Consider the following 27,740-nt stretch of genomic DNA (forward strand, 5'->3'; position numbering starts at 1 on the left):
ACTGAACAACAAGACTACCAACAGAGAAGAAAAGTTATATGCCAATTGCTTTCTAATCATTCATGCCTCTTTTACCCTACCACACTGATAAATACAAAGCTAGCTTTGATGTAAACATCTTATCTAAAGTTTACAGAAGATGAAACAAAGACTAGAACAAAAATTGTCATCTGGGAAAACTGTTTTGAAAATACAGATGCTTTACCAAACGTACATCTCTATCTCGGCATAAAAAACACGTTAACACGATACAAAATGATAATATCTGAAAGAAAAGTCTTCGTATCTCATAAATCTTGTATATTACTTCCTTGTGGGGGTTGATCTTTATAACTATAAAAGAAATGCTATATTAGCTTTTCAGGATTAAGACAACGATAACTCGTATATTGACTTATTTTATACGATACATATTACGTATCGATAGATATTACGTAACATCTAAAAGTACGAATGCATCTCCTATTTATTTAAGTTATTATAACTGTCAATCTTTTCTGTTATGAGTATCATTTGCATGGTTTATAACTTCATTAAATGAAGTAACTTACTTATTCAATTATTTATTACAAGTAAATATATTAACATACACTTTCTTGCGTCCTGTGAAAAAATCATAATTTTCTATCTTTTCAGCAGCCAGATCAAACCAATATATTTATTTTCCTACATTAACTTATTTCAGAAATTGTATATATAAACAATTTGATACAGAGTTCGTTGTTGATCTGCCAATCATAACCACACATTATTTAGTAACATCCCTATAATAAAGCATATTAATTGTTTGGCAGTTTTTGAATGATTTCGATCGTTCCTGGGGTTAATATTGAGATTCTTTACTTCAAATCAAAGGTTCAATAAGCTTGTGTAATCTATGTGATTTTGATTATCGACCAATATCATTCGGCGTTCTGACTGTTCCTATTGGATAATATTCCGTTATAATTCATTCTCGAGTAGATTCAATAGAGAAAATTGTGGGATATGATTACCACAAACGTTGTAATGATTTTAAAATCAGAGTTTATTCATTTTGGAATGTCTTGTCTTCGATAAGGAATTTAAATGAAGCTCTTACACTATTATATACAATGGTTGAGATTTTTACAAACAACTGAACTATAGTGAAACATAATATACAACTTTTCTCCGTATAATGGGATGTATTAATACTAAACGAAGGAAAGATGCTCTCCGCAAAGGAATCGACGTAACTCCAACTAAGCGGACCAAAAATTATTTGAAACAAAACAATGAACAAAACGATTCGCCAAGCAATGGAAGGTGTCATTCCGAACCCTTTCCGGAATTTACAGATCGACAAAAACAACTGGTGTTGGATTCATGGAAAATTATCCAAGAAGACATGTCTAAAGTTGGTGTTGTAATGTTTATGAAGTAAGTTAATTTTTTTTATATCCTACATAATTGAAAAATTTATCACATAAGTATGCAAAAATTAATAAACATCCATTGATATATATAGAAATAAAGGGTACAGTATGTACTTGTAACATGTGCAGTTCATTTATTTTTATCTTGCAATATATGTATCTATGAATTGCTATGAGTTATTATATAATACATCCAAAGACAGTCCTTATCGCTCAACCTATTCTTTATGAACTTATATGGATCTAGTAGTTAAGATTGTCCTTTGATGTCAGTAATCCTAGTTTATCGTACAAAACAAAGTTTGTCCATTTAGTTTAATAATCCTAGTTTATCGTACGACGTCAACGTTATAATTTATGTCAGTAGCCCTAGTTTATCATACGACGACAATGTTTGTCCATTTGTGTCAGTATTCCTTGTTTATCATACACTGACAAGTTTTATTTATATCTGCCAGTAAACATAGTTAATAGTATGACGACACAGTTTGTCCATTGATGTCAGTAATCCTAGTTAATCGTACGACGACAAAGTTTGTCCATTGATGTCAGTAATCCTGTTTTTTTGTACAAAAGCAATATTTGTCCATTGCTGTCAGTACAATGTTTGTTCGATTATGTCATTAATTTGTTTATCATACGATGACAATGTTTTCCCGTTGATTTCCGTAATTTTAGTTTGTCGTACGATGGCAATCTTTTCCTGTTAATGTCAGTTATCATAATTATTTGTGCGATGGCAATGTTTGTCCATTGATGTCAGTAATCCTAATTTATCGTACGATGACAATGTTTCCTTTTATGTAAGTAATCTTAGTTTATCGAACGATGGCAAAGTTTTCCCGTTGATGTCAGTTATGATAGTTTTTTGTGCAATGGCAATGTTTGTTTATTGTTGTCAGAAATCATAGTTTGTCGAACAATGACAATGTTTGTCCAGTGATGTCAGTAATCCTAGTGTATCGTACAACCGACAATGTTTGTTTATATATGCAAGTAAACCTGGGGTGGTGTTCTCGAAGCTATCTTAGGATTAGGATGTGTCCTAAGTCTATCTTTTGACAAGTATTTGTCCAAAGTCGTGTTCTCGAAGCTCTCTTAACTTATGATATATCTCATTTTTCGTCCTAACTTTAGGACACCCAACAAGGTGTCTTAAGAGCATCCTATCTTCATCCTAGTGTAATAAAGTTTGGTTTTCGCTTTTTGATCATTATTTTACGTGAAAATGAACATGAAATGAAACGCACCATCGGTTATTAACTCGTATATAAAGAAAAGGTGCATGATTTTAAACTTTGAACTTCGTGTTTCACGATACGATTATATACTAAAAAATTAATTCTCTTTTCAAAACAAATTGTTTTCCAGTTTAATTAACAATCTATTTTTTATTTAATTACATTAGTAATTATGCAATTTATTCTGTACATGTTATTATAAAATTCGTAAACGATTTTATTAAATATTTTCGTCATTAATAAATGTTTTATCAACAAATATCTTAAACGATTTAAAATTTCGACTTAGGATATGTCTAGGACGTCCTAACATAAGATTCGTCTGAGATAGCTTCGAGACACAACTTAAGAGTGTCCTAAATTGATCTTAAGTCCGTCCTAAAATTGGTCTTATCTATGACTTAGGACGAATCTTATGATACTTTCGAGAACACCACCCCTGGTTTATCGTACAATCATGAGGTGTGTCCATAATGATTTATGCCAGTAATTCTATAGAAAGACAGAGATGTAATATGTTTGACAATGAGACAACTATGCTCCAAAGTTTCAATGACTTAGATGTGAGCAACTTCAGTAAATAACCGTATGGTCTTCAACAATGAGGAATACCCATACTTTAGTGTCATCAATTTAAAGGGTCCGATATGATAAAATGAAGCAATTCAAATGAGAATTGATTGTAAACGGATAAAGAAAATCTATCTGTCTATCCAAATATTAATGTTTCTTCTTTATTTTTTTCTGTCGGACCTAGTAAATTCTGTTATATATGTTTTTACGTTATAAATCAAATCGAAAAGTTTGAGTCAATTCGATAATAATGAATTTAGCAACAAATGCTCCTTTAAGCAAGCGCTAAAAGATTGATGAAGTGTTGTAACAGTTTCAAATACTTTCAAGAAGTTCATTCATATCTTGGTTGGCACTTAAGGCTCCAGTCAGCACTTCGACTAATGGTGATTTGATAAAATTCAAAATTGCTAATTTATTAATTATCAAGATATGCATGAGTAAATAGCTTGTACATGTTTTCATCCTTGTCCTAAAGTCTATGGTAGATATAATTTCATTGATACCATTAAATCTTCTCGTTTTTATTAAAAATTATATTGTGGGTATCTTCAGCTATATATAAAACTCGTCAAGAAATTGTAAAAAGCAACTGGACGTTAAGCAACCAACAATAACTCAATCAGTTTCTTGCATATTCTTTGGAGTTTAGTATGACGTCTATTGTCACTGAACTAGAATATATATTTGTTATGCGGCCAGCCAAAGGACGCCTCCGGATGCGGGAGTTTCTCGCTGCATTGAAGACCTATTGGTGACCTTCTGCTGTTGTCTGTTCTATGGTCGGGTTGTTGTCCTTTTGACGCATTCCCCATTTGCATTCTACATTTTAATTGTAAAAACAAGAAATTAATTATAAAAGTGTTGCTCACGATAAAAAATATAAATGGACTTCAGAAGACATTGTAGATGTTTTAAGGTTTGACACTTGAGTCGTAAGAATCCTCATTGTACAATATAAGTCGCTATATGTTTCAATCGTCCAGTTAAGAATATTAAATGTATTTAGCCCCATTTGCCATCTGAAGCTATATGTATTCTGTCGATGTTAATTAAGAATTGAATGCTTCTTTTTGTAAATTTATTGGGGTGTAAAAGCGTTGACCGAAGTACATTTTGTATGAAGCGCGGAAGCGCTTCATTCTAAAAATGTACGCACGGTCAACGCTTTTACAACCCTATAAAGTTACAAAAAGAAGCATTCAATACTTATAATTACATTTTTTAGCTATATGATTATAAAAACACGATTTTCATGAAGTTTAATTTTTAAATTCACCTGTGCACTTTATTGTGGGACCTCGTGTCATCATGAATGAAATGTTATTGTCTCATGCAATTGCTTACGGAATAACGTATGATGTGCAATTAGCCAATCAGAATAACGTATTATAATGAAATATACATCTAATGTAATTATATGTCTGTGCAAATTCATATTGAATTCAGTTTAAGTTTCTCATAAGAAATTTGTTGTCACGGGAAGTTTGATATAATTTATATTCTACTAGTTTTTAGCATTCTCTGGCAAAATGTTATTGCATCACTCGGAGATATCAATTAAAGGAACATTAAAATAAGCTATTGTAATGGACCAACTGTAACCCCTTTAAGAGTACAATTGGGAATTGGTGCATATATCTAGTGCTTATAATGCTGCCTTTGTTTTTATTTATCACTTTGTTTATCATATTTAATAAAAACAGTATTATTTAGAACTTAAAATGCTAGCTCTTAAACACCGATTATCATCTAGTATCGTTTTGAAACTATTCAATATTTTTTTTTAATTATTTTAAGAGACATACAGACAACAAACTCCAATAGACGTTTAAAACATACACGGGAAACCTGTTGCCGTTTTAAATGATTCAAACGTAGTTTTAAGTGCTATCTATTCATGATACTATTTACAGATGCGTCAAGTTGTATGTATGCGATAATATTTAGAAAAAATAGAACTGTATTACTGCAAGCTACTAACTAACATGGAAATGCTTTTATCAGTGCTGAATAAAGCAAAGGAAATGAGTTATATTTTTGAAAAGCACGATGTTTGATATATTTAGTTTTTGAAGAATACGATTTCAAATTATCAATATTTTAAATACCAAAATATAATTGCGCACTGATGGTTTTCTTATTTTCTTATTTTTTTATGGAGGCTACTTTTGCTAAGAATCTATACATTTGCTTACGAATCACATTATAGCGTCCTTAACATAAAACGTACATTATCAATGCGATGCATACAACTACAATAATACTTGGATGTTTAAGAAATGATCAGCCAGCTATCACATTTTCAGCCTTTGTTTACGTTTCAGCAAACTGCTTTGAAGTTGATGCAATAATCTACTGAGAAGAATGTACTTAATATATTTATATTGAATATGCACATGTGGTAAACAGAAAGAGAAAGTCATCTAAACAATTCATACTGCTCTGACGCCAAATAATTATAATGAAGATCTTGTCTTTGAATTTGTATATATTCTAACCTGTATTATACATCGTATGTGTTTTAAGTTTCGTTGATATACTTTGTTTGTTGCACACACGAAGGCTTCATTTATCAATATTTTCTTATACATGGTTGCTGGTATTTTGAACATAGAAATATAAGATATATGGATACATTCTTTTTAAAGTATTGTATCAGAAGATTATTGTTTTTAACAGCTGCAATCTGTCCTGAAAAAATCAGAGACTGGCACGTTTTATAAAAATAGATAATTTTATAAAGAATTCCGACACTTTTCAAGGTTTATCTTACAGTTTAGCGTTTAATTATACAAATATGAATTAATAAAAAAAAGAGAAAAGACAGAGAACATTTACGCGCCCAGATTAGACAATGCAGCGACAAAAACGTTGACGCTTTAGCTCAAAAGTAAAACCTGTTTCAGCGATAAATATTAATACATCGAATAATAACAAATGTATATAGTATGAAAACAACTCATTCCATGTTTCACCAAATTGTACTCCCACTCCTAATTGTTTCACTTACAAAGACAAAATTGTCAAGTTTAAAGTTCCATGAAACCAACATTTACAAAAAGGAAAAGAAAACAACACAAAGTACCGACTTAACAGTGTTACCTCCGTTACTAACATGTACTTATGGGATTTTTAATGACCTTGATTGGCTTTAAAGCCCTTGCAAGGTTGGCTCTTATACTGCAATTTAAAAAAGAAGATGTGGTATGATTGCCATAAGACAACTATCCACAAAAGACCAAGATGACACAGACATTAACAACATTAGGTCACCGTACGGCCTTCAACAATGAGCAAAGCCCATTTAGTTTAAACATATTTATTTATAGTGGATTGGGAAACAAGTTTTGCAACTTATATTAATCCCTTTCCACTTTGCGGGTGCGAGTGCTGCCTTTGAAGCGGCATTAGCCTACTCTTTTTCGAAATCTACAAGGGTGTCTTTAACGTGCAAGAGATATGGCTCTCTCTTAACACGGGTCAGCCATTTATCGTCCCCTTCCGACGGACTATCATCGTTTCCTTAAGACCCTACTCGCAAATGGTATCAAGGGAGAGCCGAAAATTGAGTTCCTGAAATTTTCATCCCTAACGGGAATCGAACCAGTAACCTTTGTGTTAGTAGTCCGATGCACTAACCACTACACCACGGCTCTCTCATACGCGTAGTCAGCTATAAAAGGCCCCGATAAGACAACGTAGAACAATTCAAACGAGAAAACTAACGGCCTTATTTAAGTAAAAAATAAATAAATAACGAAACACAAATATGTAACACATAAAAAAACGACAACCACTAAATTACAGGCTCCTGACTTGGGACAGGCACATACATAAATAATGTGGTGGGGTTAAACATGTTAAGTATCTTATACTGCAAGTTTGTTTAAAGCCCGGTTTTGATTCATAAATAAACCATGTTCTCCTAGGCGGAAATGCATAGTGTCAAGCCTTTTGTTTCTATTTCATAACTGGCATCCATATCTTTCATATATATCCATATGATATAAGGTTTTAGTGATTCTACTTTATTATCGCACCGCGGATAAATTATCGCGTTGTGATTGGTTTACTGCCGTCACGTGGTGACCCCCATAAGAGACCGTAGGGGGCTAGTAGATTTCATAGAGGGTTCATGACGCGTTAATGTTGACGTCGTCTATTAATGTTGCTGTGTTTCATTGTTTATTTTTCATCAAAACGCAGCAGAAAAAGTCCACCGTGCGATAAATTCGTAAAACGGTTAAGAGAGGGTCAATAAAATTTATACTGGATTCGGCCTCCGGCCTCACCCTCTATGAACTGTACTAACCCTCTATTGATCCGTAGGGGGTCAGTAGCGAACCATAAAACTTATAATATAAAAAATATAACAAGAACCTGTTACAATTTGACCGTACTCTTACATGTAGTTAAGGAGAATATCGCATAATGTTGGGTTTAAACAAAAATATATTTTTCAAATGTTGTTGAAAGTTTGATTAACTTGGAGTAACATACCTCAAATAAAATCATTTTTTGAAACCTTACACGTAGCCCATATCTGCATCTTTAAATAACAGCCATGAAGTCGTCACGTTTTACCTTGATTTTTTTGCGTTTAGAATAAATTAATACAAAAATTCTGAATGTTGCCAAATGTGATGCCTTATCATTGACATGTAAGCACGAGCAAACATTCACATATAAAAGGATTTTTTGCTTAAAAGATTACTAATTGAAGAAATTGTTAATGTGCACTTGTAAGAATGTATTTTAAACTTCAGAATGTTGCTTAACACATCTTATTTTACAAACAAGCAAAATACATTGAGCAAAAGGGCATCTAGGGTCAAATGTTCAAATTTTCAATGCTTGTTTAAATAAACAATACATTCCTAAAGCCTGTATACATTAATTATAATACAGTGACGTCAATGAAGACTGCACATGCCATCCATATATAAAAAAATAAAACAAAAAAACAAAAACCGCGGTCAAAATCTTCAACAATAGATATACGTTCATAAATATTTTAAGCTATGTATCGCCCCTAGTATAAAAGAAATGTGAATGATCTATTAATTATTTATTTTGATTTAAAATCAATGATAACTAAATGTTATTGTACATTTTGTTTATAATTCATGAGGAAATTTTACAGCCACACATGATTTTCTAATGATTTAAATTAATTTTGTGCAATATGCCATTTTTTTTTTAAATAACCGAAAGAAAACATTGGCAATTCATTAGTCTAAAAAAGAAATAAAAACAAGTTAGCAGGTACTGTATAAGAATCAACCGTCTAAATATTAATGATGTTATTCGTTGTTTTTGAAAAAAACCTGCGAAGAAAAACAATCCGTAATTGTAATAGAACCAATCAGATTAAATATAGATCTCTGATTTCGTTATGCTCTTTGACGAGCACGCAAGTTACGATTGACCGGAATTATAAGCATGATGTGATAACAAGACTTAAAGTTTAGACAATTTGCATTAAATAATATCTGGAACAAAAAAAAGTTACCATGCAGTTCTTCTCAAAATATAATCCATAGGTTAAATCATAGTACAATTAACGTTTTGGCTAAGCATGTCCATCTAAATCGTGTTTGTTCAATAAAAACTCAGAATTTGCAACAACTATCAACACTCTTAAGTTTGTACACCTTTAAGCATCTATAATTTGGTATCATGTAAAAAAAAACTACAAAATGTTTTAAAATCTTAAAGTTTGTGCTAATTTAAAATAAATTGATGATTTAAAAAACGTTAAGAACCTTGCCCCGAACTAAATTCAGTAGTATTTGGTCTTGCATATTTTTCAACGACTCATATTTTTATCTTTTCTACGCATTTACATTTTACATTTTTTTGAAATACTGAAAAGAGCAATCCTACTGCGGTTGGACGTTTCGTTTCCGAGGGATCACCAGCCTAGTAGTCAGCACTTCGGTGTTGACATGCAAATCAATTGCATGGTCATTTCCATAAATTTACTGTTTGCAATAAAAAGAATTGTTCAAAATACTAACTATTCATCATTTACAGTCACGTCTCAGTCATTACAGCTGAACGGACGTGCTGGGCCAGCTCTCTTTTACACGCTATCTTCGATGAGGGTTTACAGTTAGATGATCAACGACTCACTACTTAAGATGACAGAAACCAATCCAAGCCGTACAGATGGAAGTAGTAGTTGGCGTACCAGCGTTAACATGCACTCCAAAACCATGGTATCATGGGGAGTGTTATGCCGATTAACGTCTGAGGGCTGTATCCGAGGTATTGGATGATACGACCTTTATTTCACTGCCTCACGGCTTTGGTCCTGATAACGCTTCCTGTCATTTTTTGAACTACGTCCACGATTCATCTACCAGTACTCCATCATCGAGGTTAGCGGGCTGCCAAGCTGATCTAACTGGCCCTGAAAGCAGCCGTTGTGAAGAATAAAGATCCAAAATAGTAAACAAACCATAATCTACTCACCAAAACCAAGACGGCGGCCTCCATTTGGCGTCCTTTGCTACCTGTTCCTGACCCACGGCACAAAATATCATAAAGCTCAACAAACGCCTTCCGGCACCGAGCCGACCGTGCGAGGGCTGAAAAGCCAGTCAAGATCGTTAAACACTTCCATATATATATACTAACTAAGGATTTTTTTTTATCCCAGGCATAGATCACCGAAGCCGTATTTGGAACAGCTTTTTGGTATTTTTGGTCACCAATGCTCTTCAACTTTGTGCTTGTTTGACTTTCTAATTCTTATGATCTGAGCGTTATAATAAAAAGTGCCGCACCAACCATTACTTTAACATTTGCTAAAAAAAGATGCACTCGAACTTTTCATTCCTGTATATAATTTTCAAGTCTTCGAGGAAAATTTAAAACCGAAAGTTCCTATTCAAATGAAAAAATCAAAAGCTGAAACACATCAAACGAATGGACAACAACTGTCAGGCCTTTCGATCATAGAACTATTAAGCAAAAATTGTGTACTCAATACTCAAGAATCAACCAATCAAAATGCTGAATTTCATGTTTCGAGCATGATTTTTCTCCGAGCACTAGTTTTATGACTTCAACCCCTGATTTGGAAGAGGCATTTTCTTATGTAGAAAATGGTGGATTAAACATGGTTTTGTAGCTAGCTAAACCTCTCACTTGTATAGACGGCATAGTTAAAGTAGTAGTATGATTTCATGGAAATTGAATTGTCAGTTTGACTTCAGGCCAACCTCAAAAGGAAATTATGTGTATACCTCAAATCGGTATTATTCTGAGGGAATATGTTTATTGTTGTGTATTAATTAAGTAGTAACTAAAAAATGATTCTGTTAATACTCAAATATTTGACAACTTAGAATTTGGTTTAAATACAGACTAAAAGTGTCATAAAATAGTAGAATAATAAGGTAAAGCAACATCGTTATTAAAAGTATCGTCTAACCGGTTTCACTTAAACTTTCAATTGTTCACTTTCATGCTATAATTCAATTGAATTCACATGTCACCTTTTATAGTCACTTGAAGTGTTTCTGTTGTTCCTTTGTTTTTCTCTTATAGTTGATGTGTTTCCCTCGGTTTTGGTTTGTAACACGGATTTGTTTTCTCTCAATCGATTTATGACTTTTGAACACCGGTACACTACTGTTGCCTTTATTTATAAGAAGGTAAGTAGGATTACATTTCAAATAGAACAGGAACTGTTTCTCTTTCAGTTATAGAGTTACCTACGTTCATCTTGCATTTTACGGTAGTTTGTTTTTTATAGTTTTTGAGCTGTGACAAACATTTTTAAAAGAGAATATAACCTTCAATGTTGACATTTGCCTTAAAAGTAAAATCACAAAAGTACTGAACTCCGAGGAAATTTCAAAACGGAAAGTCCCTACCTAATCAAATGGTAAAATCAAATGCTCAAACACATCAAACGAATGGATAACAACTGTCATATTCCTGACGTTTTTTTTTCAATATATCTTAGGTAGCACTCCACAGTTAGAAAATAAAATTAAAAATGAGCCACAAAATGTTTTATCATCTCCTATTCCCGGATTTATAATACATTAACCTTACTGTTTGTGTTGTACATGTTCACATGTATGTAATCAGTATCTTTCATAGATTTGATTTTCCAAAGTTAAAAGGGTGAAAAATAATTCCTTTAGTGTGTATCCATGGCAACATTTTTCATTTATTTACAATAAAATATTGCAAAATGGGGGGTAAACATATCACATATCCCCCACAAATGTGGATCAAACTAGAATTTCAATGCCTTTGAGTGATACCTTTTTAGAAACTGTTTGCATAGATCTTTCTAATGATCAAATAAAAGATGGGTGTCTTTCGCCTCATTTTTTCGTAAAATCTAATCACAAAGTTCGTGCGACAAAAAGTTGGAAAAAAACATTACAATAATTGCCGGACCAATGTATGGTACGGGCATGCAAATACGGACTATCATACAGAAAACAGCCTATATTACATGCATAACATAATCTTGATGTTTATATAAACCCAATACGAAGGTTATTTTAGTACTCAGCTATTCAAAAATGAGTTTTATTTCACTCTAGCTATCATATTTTAAAAATCCACAGGGGCCAAAATGCGAAACTACACACCTAACTGTGGAGTGCTACCTTACCAGTAAAAGTCGGTTGTTTTGTTAATTCCGCATTGGCAAATTGGATCCAATAACTATAATACTATATGTTTTTTTCAAATATTTGGCACTGATATTTTTTTTCTTTTTCATGTACATTTCGTCTTATTTATCAACTTTTGATTCTTTGTTCCGTAAGGTCAGTTTCCTACTTTTATTTAGCACATGGTTAACTTTATCATATATTCAGTCAGCGTTAAAATAACTTTACGTCCTGGTGGTGTTTTCATCTGCTTGTTATGCATTGCATGGACGACCTAGACAAAAACAATCTCTTAATTCAGATATCTTTAATCTATACAAATACAACAATGAAACTTGCATACATAGTCACATACATACACAGTTGGTTCTTAACTGATTGATACAGTTTCTGTATCAAGAACAAACTTGCATACATGGTCACATACATACACAGTTTATTTTTACAGTTTTCTGTATCAAGAACAATCAATAAAATACATACTAGGGCCTAATGTTTTGGTGAAATACTTTCGATATTACTTCATGTTTCCAGTCAGTAACCATTAAGACTATATTTGTCTCCTTTCTTTACATGATAAAGCACGCTCGTAAGTGGTCTATCAAGCAAATAATGATTTATGACCCTGCACACTTCCTTCAATACCGTCTCCTTTCTGGTAAAACTCAAACAGATTACGCTTGTCTTACGTCGTTAAAGCAGTTGTAAGTAAACGAATAGGAATCATTAAGCAGGATTTATATACAAAAATCCCATTATGATAGAGCAGATAAATCTCCAGGGACATTGTTTTTGTATCAAATGCAAATAGAAATCCTACAATACTACATTTAATATATTTTAATCACGCACTTTATAACATCTATTTAAAAAACCTTAAAAGACTGACAGCAGGACTTAATTGAATCCAAAGAAAAGTTTCCTGTCGTAATAATTTCACTTCCGTGGAGATTCTGTTGTCCTTCTAATATTCTTCATGCCTTTTTATCTTCATGCCTGCTTAAAGTTCGATGACTGTAAACAAAATATGTTTTGAAATGTTTGCGATCTACTTTGTTTGACCTCGAAATCATCCTGCACAGATATTTGAAATAAGTGCAAAAGGTTGACAGAAAATTCAAAACACATTAATGGATCGACATTTAGCACAACTGATGACTGTGAGTTTATTGACAAATTTTATGTCTTCAGGATTTTAAAGACAGAAGTTGATTCTGGTATATTGTCCTATAAAAGGCTTATTAGAATTAAAAACATAATGATGTAGAACAACTAATTAGAAGACTTGAATAGAACTGAAATTGGGAGACTCGAAAAGAATAGAAAGTTGGTACAGTTACATTTTGTAGTTGAAGTGTAACATTGTTCATATTGACATGCTTTAGTCACCGTTAAATATTTAGAATATTTCTACATGTAAAAATAAAGCTAAAATCTTTTATCAATTTTAAATAAAAATTAAGGCAGATAAGACATTCGGACGCAATAGATTTAGGAAGTCTTATTTTATTCTATACTACATAGCCCTATAAGATACACTTATAAATGACAATATTTATGTTTTGGAACCTTTTCATTAACTCAGTTGAGAGTGGATTTTCATTATATACATTTTCTATTTCCAATTTGCTTTTATTGTATGTAGTTTGTGTTGCATAATATGTTGTTAACTAGTTTATTTTTATGGATTAACTTTTTAGTAAATTCAATATTTTTTAATCTGTCAATAATGTAGGTTTAGAAATCTCACGACTAAATGAATTCTACATGTACACATGTGCCTAATTTATCTCAATAGCTTGTCATTTGTTGCCACTTTTACTTAATATGTCATTATTCACATGTGCGTATCTTCTGCGAGACTATAAACTTATATGACAGTTTTTTGCTTTAAAGAAGTGATTTTATAGCATCAAAGACTGTATATAATCCCTCAGTCTATATATGCTCTTGCAAAAATACATTAAGATGTCTAAATCATAAGTCGATTTTGAGGCTCAACCATAAGTAATGTTTTCTCCAGGGTTAATCAATCTAAGCCGTAAAATACAATGAATTTCAAACACTTATAAGATAGCAATACAAATTTTCTGGCGATTTGACTAAAGAAAAGGCTTTCATGCACAAAGCTCTATTAAAATGATTTCAGAAATTAAAGCATCACTTCAACAGTATTCTATTACAATATGAAATGTGAGCGGTATACAATACCCTTATATTAATGATCAAAATACTTTGAATATTCTTTTTTCTTTAATCTCAATAAATGCATTGCTTATCGCATGACATATTTCTTCAAACAACATCAATAGCAATCACTATACTAATATTTTATTAAAAATGGTTTGTTGGACATAATTGATGATAGTATTCTGTTTCTAGTATTATAATAATATAACTATATGTTTTTCAAAGGGTAATAGATCCATATAATGCCTTCAGCAAATTTTAAAAAGTTGATAGTCTAAAATCTGATAAATTACTCGTTATCTTAAAATCAGGTAGGAAGCAGGTAAGATACACATGGATTAGTTTGCTCTGAACAGCTATGTAATGGCAAAGGATAAACCTAGTATTTAATCGAACCAAAGAAAGTTTAGTGATAGTTGAGAGCGGATAAAGCTATTCCTAAATTTCACGATATTACTTCTTAATGAGTTTCTTATCTTTTTACAAAAATAATTTCCTCCCCAGTTGTATAGTTCTATTTTTTGACGATTTTCTCATTTTCGAATGAAACTGAATCTTTGCTGGAGTATTCGCGTTAAGTACTGAACCCCATTAAAGTATATTGATCCTCAAGACATACGCAGGAGATATAGCAATTATTCAGTAAAGATATCCCCTGAATAAAAAGCCAACATCCATTTTAATCAGAAAGTAAAGTACATGACAATACATTTTAAATTTGAAAAATTGTTTTGGACTGCATAACATGCCAAACTTTGAAAATAAAAGCTATTCTTAGAATCGATATGCAATAGAATGATTAAATTTTACCTGCGACAAGAAAAAATGTTAGTCGGGATAAAAAGATTGAAAACAACGATTTCATTTGAGAAGAAGCTTTTGTCCACAGTGACACTTTTGATGAATTATAGGATTACGACTTTGTACAGAAGACAAGATTCAATCACATAAGCGAATGACTAAATGATGTATTGCAGGTTCTTGGTGAATAGTTTTCATACCGGATAATAGAAATGTGATAATTTAATATGGTTAAATCGATGCCATTTGTACTGCAGTTTCAATCAAAGAGTATAATCTATTCAAAATATGATTGACCGCCAATTCCTGTGGTCTTTATATTTTAGAATATGTTTTGTCAGTTTGCCATGGTCTTTCGCTGTACGTTGTATTGAAACATGTACATTTATACAGCAGCCAGCAAGTCGTCATATTTGCCATTAATTTTGGTATGAAAATCTCCTCGAAAATATTAATATCCAAGTAGGATAACAGTCAACATTACATAAATGTGTGATGATAATTGAATGATCACCATGTCTCGTGCTAGTCTGCTGTTAAAGCCGCACGAATACACGACTGAACTTTATATACATCTAAACATTCGCCACTTTTACACTTGGCAATGCCATGTTTAACAGTAAAAAGCGGTATAAAATCTGTCGGCCAACGCTGGTCTATAAGAATTTCGTTTGTTAAAACATTACGTTTAGAAATGTCACCATAAATATCTGCCTGCCCATTTATCATTTCTCTGACGGATGGGGAATGCAGTATATGGTATTACCTTCGTCCTTTATTTCGCCAGACTTTTCGTAAGCCAATATTATATGTTTATTATATTTAACTCAGCTTGTTGAATTGATATTTGATAAAGGATATTTTTTTTCTACTTATCATTCTAATTTTCCAAAATGATGTATTCAAAAATTGTTTGATTTTTGATATGCAAACTAGTAATAAATTTTATATTCATTGTTGGGGATTTCAAGAAATTCAGGGCATTTTAATTCTTCTGTTAAACGATACTTTGAATTTTTACACCCTTCAACATGATTTTTTCATTGACTGATTACAAGTAGGGGTACACTTTTCACGACATCATATTCACCTCTATGTTTCATTTTCAATGTTGAGTGTTTCACTATGTCGATGAAGGTGAGAGTCTCGAACGAAATACAGATTTTTAAGCATTCTTTATGAAGTCAAAGAATAAATGTTTAACGGATGGTCATAGAATAGAACATTTTCTTGTTGTATTTTTAATTAAGCATAATTTTCCTATAAAAAAATGTTTAATCACATTACACTACTTATCATGATGATTATACATTTGAGTATTGCATCAATCCGGAAATTGAATTCAAGCTATCAAATAAAACGAACTTTGAATACTTAGAAAGTGCAGTAAAAGGTCTAGACAACACCATATATTAGTAATGACAGCTCATTATGACATAAAATCCGGTCTAAGCTTCGACGCTCAGAAAACTTATATCGCCACAAAGAAATAATTGTAAAATTATCTCCGGTTCAATGGGTTATGTCGTTACCAATTTATAAGGTTTCTGTTTATAGCCGTATTAGTAAGAATGTTAGTTAATTCGTCACCTTGAGGAACAAATGACAAAATGATTTTTCCAATAAATGCCTCATAACTCTTTTATTCATATATTTTATATCCTTGCTAATTGCAATATCAAATCCAAGACTTATAAGAGAACATCATTTTTCAGCTGGATTTTATTTATTTATTACAATAATATTGTTTTAATATTGAGCATTACTAAGTAAAAAAATGAAATATTAGGAGTGTAACGAAAAATTTGATGTAAATATATTTGATTTTTATTAGAATTAATTGGCTACCCTGATGGGTTATGGTTTGTTTACTAGGTACTTACATCTTTGATACCTTCTATTCTCATTGTTATTGTGCCTAGGAGCTTCAACTGAATATTTTCTTTCAGAAGAATTATTATCCTCCTTAAAGTCTGATGAAAATAGTTTGGTTTAACATTTTAATATCAGGTACTTAAAATGTCTATAGCTTAAATCTCATTAACATGGGTACATGTACACTTGTAAGATGAAAAAAGGCAGACAAAATTTTTACAAAATATAAGAAAATGCGTCTGAGGACACAAATGAGCCTGTTCGAGTTTGCTTTTTAATCGAAAATAGAAAGATAAGACGAAAAAAATGAAAATACCACAGGACGGAAAGACGGCCAATGGTAACACTTAATGCTCCCTTCACCTTGCTGCGATGATATAAAAAAAAAAAGAAAAGAAAAAAGACAACTAGTAGTCAACAAAACACAACATAGCAAGCAAAAGATCAGGTAACACAAACCCTACCCAATAAAGTAAAATAAAGTATCGTAGAGACTATGGATGCATGTGTGTAAAATGCCTATAGGTGAAAATATCACATGCATACATTTATCAGGACGAGAAGGTGTGATGTGGAATAATTTGAACATGAACCCTGCTTTGTTCTACACAGACACGGTGTGCGGGATCTTTAACCTGTTCATCCGTTAAATATTACTGAAAGACATGCCACCCTACTGAATATATCATTATGACTCACAACTGAGCAGTTTTTGCTTCCATCCTTAAGGACATGTACTTGGTGAAGGCCAGATGGCATCTGATTATGTATAAATGCTTAATTTGAAATTTGTCCCATTGTCAATTAGAAAACATCTCCTTTTATTCTTTTAATTGTTATGTTAGTTGCATTTGAATTACAATTTATATAACTGACAGGGGATTTTTTTGCGACAAGTGCTGCTTATATTTCATTATTTTTTGGAAAGCTCAGTTTTATAGTATAGACATATAAGTTGCTCTCCATGTTTAAGTAGACGCATTTTACAAATATGCTTTTATATATTTCTGTTAAATACTTTAGTACAGGTTAAGATTTACCATTAGCCATTTCGCCTGGAAAGTACAACTGCAATTAATTAGATTGAAACGGAGATAAGAATGTAAAACTGTATATTGCCCTTACTGGATATTTTGATACATTTAGTTGTTCGTGATGTCCATGGAAATAATAATGCTGAGATTATAGATAAGTAATTAACTTCCTCTCTTGACCAAAAGAGGAACGGTTGTAATATCCAATGATGGCTACTGACATTGATCTATTTCTATTCTTTATCACGTTTTGTCAGATATTTTGAGAAATTCATGTATGCTGTAGCAATCCATTTCTAATTGGACTTCTAACTTTTTGAATAATTTATTTCAGCCCTTCATTTAAAATGCTATTAGTTCAAATGCAATTGCATCGCCATCTCTTTGGCTGTCGAATTAACTCAAAAGTGTCCGAGATCTACTTCAACAAATGTCTGTTATTTGAGTTTTAGTCGTTTCTAATAAATCATTTCGATAAATTTATTACAAATTCATAACATTGTGATATTTTTAATATGTTTGCGATATTATTTATTTCTTTAATCAACTCTTAAGTGTTTGATAGTGTACAATGGTTTAGTTTCTGTTTTCTTAGCATCAATTTGGTTCTCTAATGAAATTCTTAGACGATAGATTGTCAGTCTTTATCGAATTGCGTCATTTTGCATTACCAAATATAACTGCATGGTTTCTTAATGTATTTAATAATTTATAACGCTTTAGACTGAGGTGTTTACAAATCATCAATAAAGACACATACAACTTTCTGAGAGACCTAGACATAAGATAGATATGTATGAAAATATATAGAGATACAATATAATGATGCATAACGCCATTTGAACGGTATGTCAAATATATCTTTTCACCGAATTTGAACGGTATGTCAAATATATCTTTTTTTCCCGAATTTGAACGGCATGTAAAATATATCTTTTCCCCCGAATTTGAAATTGTTGTCAATTAATTCAAGAGAAGTAAAACCCTAGCTGGTGTTTCTAATTATGTCATATCTCAATAGTTTTTGCTTGTTTGATATTTGAATAGTTGTGTTAGTTTCAAAATGACGACACATTTCATAATCGGACAAAACTTTTGTTATTATATACATGTATAACATAATCTTAACTTGACATACCAGACCTAAGTTAGGAATATGACAGTTTTTATACATTAGTTTGATTGTTTGAACTTTTGAATTAGGGACTTTTCGTTTTGATTTTCCTCAGATTTCGGTACTATTGCCATTTTACTTTTTTTTTCTTGATTTGCGGTACCCTCTATGACTGGCTAATTGCTTTTGGATCATTCACCGCCTCTTTAATTTCCATTGGTGAATAGGTATAGAGTAACACTCAGCCCAGTTTAAAAAAACCCACTTAGTAACATCAAAATTAAAATGATGACACATTTATGTCGTATTTCGCAGTATGTCCATATGATTAATTAGAAGCAATTCCAACCTGTTTAAGGAATGATACATATAGATGAAAATGTTTTGTTTACGCTTTATAAATCTTGTTACAGTGTTACGATGATTTTGTTATTTTTTCGCCTTATAAATCTTGCTAGAGTGTTACTATAATTTTGTTTTTTTGTATCAATCAACATAACTCTAAGTAATTGTTGTAGTAGAAAGGACTATAGCATTGTTATCCGGTACATTCATTTAACACAGAAAGTAATCAAAAGATTAAAGTATGGCTGTAACACCAACATCACTCACGGTATGAAATCACCATGTTCAGTCAAATGACGCGTTCACAGCATTTCTTCAGAGAATACCGTATCAATACAACGTTTTCATGATTAATTTCATCTCCGCCATTTCGTCTAGTTAGTAATCAAACAGAACGTCAAACACTGGTGAAGGCTGACTTAATATCTACCAATTTAACAATTGCCCCAAAAAACCAATAAAACGAAATTAACAGTTGCTTATGGCTAAAGCTCGTAATTATATAAGATTTATTAAGAACAAAATATAGACTGTAATTTGTTCGTTACATGATTATAATTATGAGAATCAGAACTTATTTAGCTACAACATTTATTTGAATCGAAAAAAAAAAATGTTTTTTTTTTTTTTTTAGAAAAACGCAATGCTTATTATTTATGGCAAACATAAAAAGTCAAATTTAATTTAAAAAATTTATTTTAAATTTTGGTTTTGTCTAGCAGTTTGTGACATATATAAATTTCCAATGAGACAACTATTCAACATAATTCAAATTAAGTGAGTATAAGCAATTATACGCAACCGCACGTTATTAGCAATGATAAAATCCATACTGTATATAATAGTCGACTATTAGAGGGACAGATGTGAAAAATGTTAAACAATACAAACGGAAACTATTAGGCATATTTATAAAAAAACAGTTCACGAGAATGACATACATGATATAAAAAAAAAGATGTGGTATGATTGCCAATAAGACAACTATCCACAAAAGACCAAAATGACACAAATATTAACAATTATAGAACCAATAATAAATACTGAACTACTGTAGCAGGCTCCCGACTTAAGACAGGCTGTAAAACATGCTTCTGAGCGTCCATCCCTCTGCTTACCTGAGACAGAAGTTTAAAAGCACAACATACAAACAAATTGTAAACATCAGTTGTACAAACACAACTAACATTAAAAGAATAGACACGAAGCACCGACATACTCGCTGTAACTGAAAGCCAATAGCAAGTACAAAGTGATAGATAAATCAGGTTCAACTCCACTTAAGCATCAATCGAAACACATCCATTAGATTTAGTATGATGACGTCATTAGCAGTTTAACTCTTTTTTAAATCAGTTGCAATTTCTAATGCTAGATATCTTAGCTTGAAGTAATTAACTGCTAGTCGTTGCAGTATACTCACTCTGCGGCAACGCGATGAATGACATCATTTGCTATTATTTCAGTTTCTTTTATATATTTATGAATTTAGTATGACGTCCATTATCACTGAATTAGTACATATTATTTTAGGGGCCAGCTAAAGCACGCCTCCGTATGCATGATTTTCTCGCTGTATTGAAAAAATGAACTTTTTTCTACTCTTAAGTCGGATTGTTGTCTCTTTGACACATTTCCCATTTCCATTCTCAATTCTATTAAGAGATATTTCTACAATGCTAATGAATATATTTAGAGCATTTCAACCTCAGCAAGTTCATGAGAGGTGTGTTTAGACTTTTTCAGAGGACCTTGTATCCATTTAAGCTGTTGTACGAGGTTTATTGAGCAAAACATTTTGTAGACATGTCATCATTTTAGATTGTCTCAATATTTTGGTATCGTATGTTTCCCTGAAAATGCCGCCTTTGGTACCTTATGCATTTTAATGCTAATAAAATGATCAATAAAATGTTTTCGTATGTTTGGCATTTCTTTTTTATTGTATTAGGAAAATTGATACCTTTTAGATTTTATTTATCCTAAATACTATGTTTGTGAATTCTAATTTTCTTTGTATTTGGCAAATCAATACCTTTGTTTTTTATTTTTATCCTTAACACTCTTCAATTTTGTGCTTTATTTCTCCATTTAATTTTTGTTATCTTTCATACACGAAATGCGCGTCTGACGTACAGAATTTTAAGTCTGATATCTTTGATGAGTTTTTTTTCTTCTAACAAAAATAAAGAAATTCAATCTAGCTTACTGTTTGTTTTTAAATTAACTGGTTGACTTTTAGTCTTTCGACCAATTTTATCAATACTTTTCTAAATTATTCTAAAGTAATTCGACAGAAATGGCAGATGAAATATTGTTCATAGGATATTCAATTGACAAAATAGATCAGAAGTATTTTGTCATCTGTAAGAACAGATTAAGCCAGATAGCTTTATGTTTGTAAATTCACCAGTTTTTCCACATTGGATCGATTCAATCGGAAGAATTTGTGTTAAGGGCATACGATACAGTTTTGATCCTGTATTTACAAGTTCATGAAAATTTGCATATAGGCTATTTTTTACCTGATTAAATCAAATATGTAATAAAAAATATACCTTCATGTGCTACTTTTTGCGTAAAATGAGGTCGAAATTTTGTATATTTGCTCGAAATTCAGATTTGTGGCCGTAATTTCTTTTTCGAAAGAAAGACATAACTTTTTTGTTATAAAAGATAAAAACAAATTGTTTTTTGTTAAATAATCGGTAATTTCTGTATTTTATAAATATCTTTCAAAAATATGCATTTTTTATTCAGAAATGACTCATATTTATCAAATGTTCATGAATTGAGGAAAAAACGTAATTTTTTACTGCATGTTTATCACAATTAAAAAAAATCCTCTATTTACAGTTTTATAAAATTTGGGTCAAATAATCTCCCTGCAAAATGAAACCAAATGCCGTTTTGAAAAATAGGGGTCCATGAACTCGTTTTCAAATTAAATCAGTTTGAATGATAAAAATCAGTCGAAAAATGCATCTTTTCCCGATATGTCACGGTTTGACGTCGCGAAAATAAACAAATTACGTTAGCAACGTCATTACCTTCCCTGTAACTGTATCGTATGCCCTTAAGGATGTCAGTTACTTTTTTTTTTTTTTTTTTTTTTTTTTTAAGGAAATATAGAATAGAGACCGGAAATATAAATCAGTGTTATAACACAGACTAGATGATTTTCTTCAACAAGTTAACCATTATGATACTAAGATGTTTTTTTTAAGTATTGAAAGTTTTGATCTGGATCGAAACCCAACATGTTTGTTGTTTTGCTTTTATTTTTTCTGAGATAGGAGTAATAGTATTCATATAAACCGAAACACCTTATTGAAGATTTAAACATAAATCAAGTAATATAGCATTTGACTTGCATAATGATGATAATCATTATTGCTAACATGTCCAAATTTGATATATTTTCTTTATAGTAATGACTTCCATCCATCAGTAATATGTTGTCTATTTCGTTATAAGAATATATCTAATTTCTTTCTCGTTTTTCATCTGTTTTAATGAGACATTTTGCGTTTGTTTGTTGCATATAGAACATTACATCTTGTATCAATATGATCTTTTCATCGTTATGCTGTCAAAATTGCTAAAAGGAACCAAGTTACAACAGTAATTTAGATACATAAATTGCACATTGCTCGAAGCTGCTTAATATACAAGAAAACATCTCTCAGTATAAAGTTTCAAAAGAGCAATGAATTTAGATAGAGAAATATGAGTTTCCCTTTCGTATGCCTATAGTACCAGTTGTTCAAGGAAGGACCTGAAGGATTTTTGTATTTTTATATCTTTAAATCTTTGAGTTGTAAACGATACTGAAAATCATCTTCAAGCAGTCTATCTCAAAGAAAAAATACTACGTATAGCTTCATTAAAATTTTAGATAGAGATTTATTTACAAACGTTGAAGATTACTTACATTTTAAATGAGCCTATAACCTTAACTAAATTCTATACCTTAAATTTATTTTCTCTTATTTAAAGAAATTTTCATCACCGACTGAAAATCAACATGTTTATGAATAATACGAAGTGAGTTAAAGAAAGTAATTTCCAATAGGTCATATGTTATTACGCCAAGCGTCCATCTGAATTTGTTATCAAGATTAGTAAGATATTCTATCTACAATTCTTTGATTATATGAGCTAGAATTCGGTAATTGCAATTACACTCATGTTTGTACCTCGTGCATAATGTAACCGCTTCCTCTCAGCATGCATATATGAGGTGGGATCGAACTAAGAGGGTTAAAACATGTATTTACTGTTTCTTCAGAAACTCAAGCACCCGAAATGTAGAAAAAAATAGTAAAGACTGGTTCGTCCGCAGTCAGAATATGATGTCCAGGTAGAGTGACATATCTACCCGACCAATGTTACCAAGTTTGAACGAGATGTTGAAAAATTATTTGTTCAAAGCATCGCTTATTCACAATTCAGCAGACATTAAAGATAAAATGAACACATGTCAAACCCAATGACACAATAACCGAAATATAACATAAAAGTCTCAATTTTTCCGACAGTACATTTGTATGATTCTTGTATAGCTAACACTTAAAGATATCAGATGAACCTGTCATTCTTTGTAGATGAATATTTCTATATCTAGCACATTCTCTGAGAGTATTAATTTGGCTACTTTGTTTATATGATTAAAATGACAAACAGGTAGGGTAATGTTTAAGAAAACGCCAGGCTGATGACCCGTTATTTACAATGTGAAAGTTTAATCAATGTTTTTTTTATGACTATGCTCCATCGTCAAATTACCTATTGTAACAAAAAACATGGACACAATGACTTTTTATACGAGCACGTATTTACTTAAAATCTCTGTACTGTGAACTTTAATGAAATTTGAACTTTAAAAGACATGGCCCTAAAACACCTTGTAAAAAACATTGTTCTGTGGTGACGACTTGCTCTACTGGAAAATATCATTCGCATGTGTTCTGTAGCTCTAAAAAATCACTATATGAAAAACTAGAAAACAAGACTGAAAATAAAGTTGGCAATATTTTATCAAAATTGTTTGTCTTCATAGTAATATTTTTGCGATGAAGAGCGTTTCAGGAATCGACTTGTGAGAATTTTACAGCACGAAATGGTATGTAGTATTTATTTGCCATTGCAATGGGGATATTTTCTTTGTATTGTAACTTGACCGACGTGAAACGAAGTTTTTCTATCACAAATATTCGTTTAACGTAGAAACTAATAATTTAACTTCTGTTGAATTTGATCAGGATTGATATAATTTACTAAGTCTTGAAAACCAAAAGCAAGTATTTTGTATTTTCTATTGGCGTTCTTCTTCAGGTTGTAATACTAAAACACCCAGTATATAATATACATGTAGATAAAATAAGACGTGAGCATACACATATGATACAGACTCCCAACGACACATACAGATTACTCCATACCAAAATCTCCAAAATCAATGATTAAAAAAAAAAGAAAGAAAGAAAAGAAGTTCCTTTCTTAGGCACAGGAACATGTCGCATTAAATCGTTTTATTTAAAGATATGAGACCTTCACTTTTTTAATCCCGAGTAGTAGACGAAAGAGCACAATCAATACAATAATAAATAAAAATGTATAACATCTCTAATGTTTGTAGTTACTGTAAGCAATATATAAGTACTTAACTCGTCTAAACATCAACCCAACAATGTTAGATCTGTAAATTTGCTTTCGCAAATTTTTGGTTCTTCCCTCGCCGGGATTCGAACCATGCTACTGTGATATCGTGACACCAAATCGCCTGCACTGCAGCCGTCCCGCTAGACCACACGACCACCTGGGCTCTAAAAAAAAGAGCTTTCGGTGGCCATACTTACGATATCATTACGCAATACATTCATATATCGGTTCCCGTACTCCCAATTAGATTTCATACAACAACTTCAAACAATACATTATACACGACCATGTACAATGCATAGACTTATCTTGAACAGAATTCAAGGGAAAACAATTTTACTTTTGTTGTTTCTATAAACAAACGAATTCATCCCTAAAAGAACCTGACGCCGGTTTAATTAAACACCAGTTATTAAACAGCGCAAGTAAAAGAAACCGTTCCGTCGATTTATTCTTGGAAGATCACATTTCTTTTACTCGTTTGATTAAATGTTCATTTCAATTAGTAGTATAGCAAAATCATTCAATCAAGTCGTAGAGGTACATTCTATTATAAATGATTATTTTCCTCAAGTATGCAGATATCTGGAATAATGTTGAAGGTCACAAGACTTCATTGTTCATACTTCTAATTGAAGAAAGGAGTGCGTTAATGGATGGCAAAACTTTATCTTGGCAGACGTTGAAGAACATTGACAACTATCTGGTTTATCAATACAATATTTTTGAATATATAGATATTACTACTTCTGCTATTCCTACACAATAATACGCTTCTTATAACAGATTATTTTTCGCATTTATATTGTATGTTGAAAAATCCCATGCATTCTTGTAGATAGTTTTTTTTTACATTTATATACATTTTTGACACAAAAACTTATGTCCATGGATCTGATATATTAATTTCAAGATCATGATAACAATCGTTTTAAGAATTTATGAACTTAACAACTTTTGGTTGAGGTTTTAATTCTGCCACATGTATATCTTTCTGTCCCAAGCTTAAAACCCTTAAAGTATTTAAGATAATGGTTTTTCTACATATATCACATCAACTCATAATTTTTACATTGTTGATAATGTACCTACCGCACCATAAAAACTTAAGTATGAGGTCAAGGTCAAATGAGTCTTACTAGACTTAAGTGGACTCCTGAAATTCATTCCATATTTATACAAAATGTAGTTGGCATTTTCCTTATAGCAAGTGAAAATGGCCCTTAAGTCGGAAACTTAACGTTGATCAATATAAAATAAAAACATTTGTTTCATTATTCATAATAAATGAGAAATTCTAATATGACGTTCTTATTACGCTTTGTAAACAAAGCCGTGTTCTAATGAGCACAAAAAATATGTTTGACACATGCGCACGAACTTACTGTTTATGTTAACGTTATTTACATCGTTATCCTTTTAAATATATACATTGAAACAGCTTACATACACTTTTATTATATATTTTTTATCAAACAACATATATTTGCACTGCTCGTAGTTTTTAAACTTATCAAATATGAAATGTAATATACAGACTCCTCGGGGATAACACAAGAACAGCCACACATTCTTACGGCAATTTCGTACGCTTCGACCTATAAATATATTGTATTTGTCATATTAGAATCGAAATAATTCCTTCATGTCATGCTCTATGCTCATTTTAACATGGGTAGGCATTATATTTGACCACATTTTACACCTCGCTAACGCTCAGTGTAAAATATCGACAAATATAATGCCTACCCATGTTAAAATGAGCATAGAGCATGACATGAAGGAATTATTTCTTAAATATGGTATAGTTTCTTTTAAGCAGCCACTAAATCATATCAAAGGGGTGAAGGACATAACACATATATAATCCGAAATGTTCCGAAATGGAGGCCACTTTAAAAGAAGATAAATGTATGGAGTTTATTATCCATATCTTCTGCCTTCTGATATATATTGTCTTGTTAAATATCTGTGTTTGCAACCGGATAAGCATCCAAGTGTTTTGTATTCTGTCGCAGACAAGACACAAACAAAACCCCAACAACAACCGAATGACATGTCAAAAGTACTCATCCCTATACCATGTGCATTTTTTTCTACACCAACTGCACAGCAGTTATTTCTAAAGAGTCAATCCGTCATCGGATTTATCTTAAGTTATTGCAGCTACTGCAGCTAAGATCTCCATCCTAACCGTATTCAATTTACTAATGGAAGTATGCATTGTTCTTGATAAAGTTCCAGTTGAAATGTTTATGTTTACCAATAATCTGAAGTGCATACAATTTTCCTTCAAAATCTTAATTGTTTTTAAGATAACTGTTACATTCAACATTTGCATATGCCTATTTTTTGTTTTGTATGTAAATAAGTTTTTATTAAATGTATTTCATATCCTTATATAAATTTGTTTGCTCTTATTGGCATTCATTATCCATCGTTGGTTTTATTTAATTATTCTGTATCAACTACTACATTTGTGGCAATCGATTGTGAAAGTTTAATGAGCAAACTTTTTATAAGTAAGTTGTATCTGACTGTGTTTCTGTCAATGCAATCACCGACTTGCTTCAATAAAGAAAATAACCCCCAAGTTAGAAAAAAGAAATATCTGACAGTTTTAATATAGATATCGACTACAGATACACTATACTTGGCCTCGTCAATATTCTGAAAGTCGATCCTAACTTTGATAAATCTACACGACTTACGATAATATCAATCTTGAAAAAGAAATTACAATAGAAAGTATTTAATTAGACAGAAAGCTATATTGTATTAAGGTTAAAGCGAAGTAAACTCAGATTGATACTTGTATATAGCAATTCAAGTCCTTCGTTTAGCTTGATCGATTTGTC

At 31.5% G+C, this 27,740-nt stretch overlaps 1 protein-coding gene across 1 annotated transcript in view; it reads left to right on the top strand.

Annotated features, from left to right (window-relative positions):
- Positions 1-759: 759 nt before the first annotated feature.
- Positions 760-27,740, top strand: part of LOC134709583 (uncharacterized) — a 41,106-nt gene continuing 14,125 nt past the window's right edge. The window contains exon 1 of the mRNA XM_063569746.1: positions 760-1,401. Coding sequence (XP_063425816.1) covers positions 1,160-1,401 — 242 coding nt within the window. The 5' untranslated portion in view covers positions 760-1,159. The remainder of the gene's footprint in view (positions 1,402-27,740) is intronic.

The sequence above is a fragment of the Mytilus trossulus genome, chromosome 3 (genome assembly GCF_036588685.1).
Source record: "Mytilus trossulus isolate FHL-02 chromosome 3, PNRI_Mtr1.1.1.hap1, whole genome shotgun sequence".
In the NCBI taxonomy this organism is placed as follows: Eukaryota; Metazoa; Mollusca; class Bivalvia; order Mytilida; family Mytilidae; genus Mytilus; species Mytilus trossulus.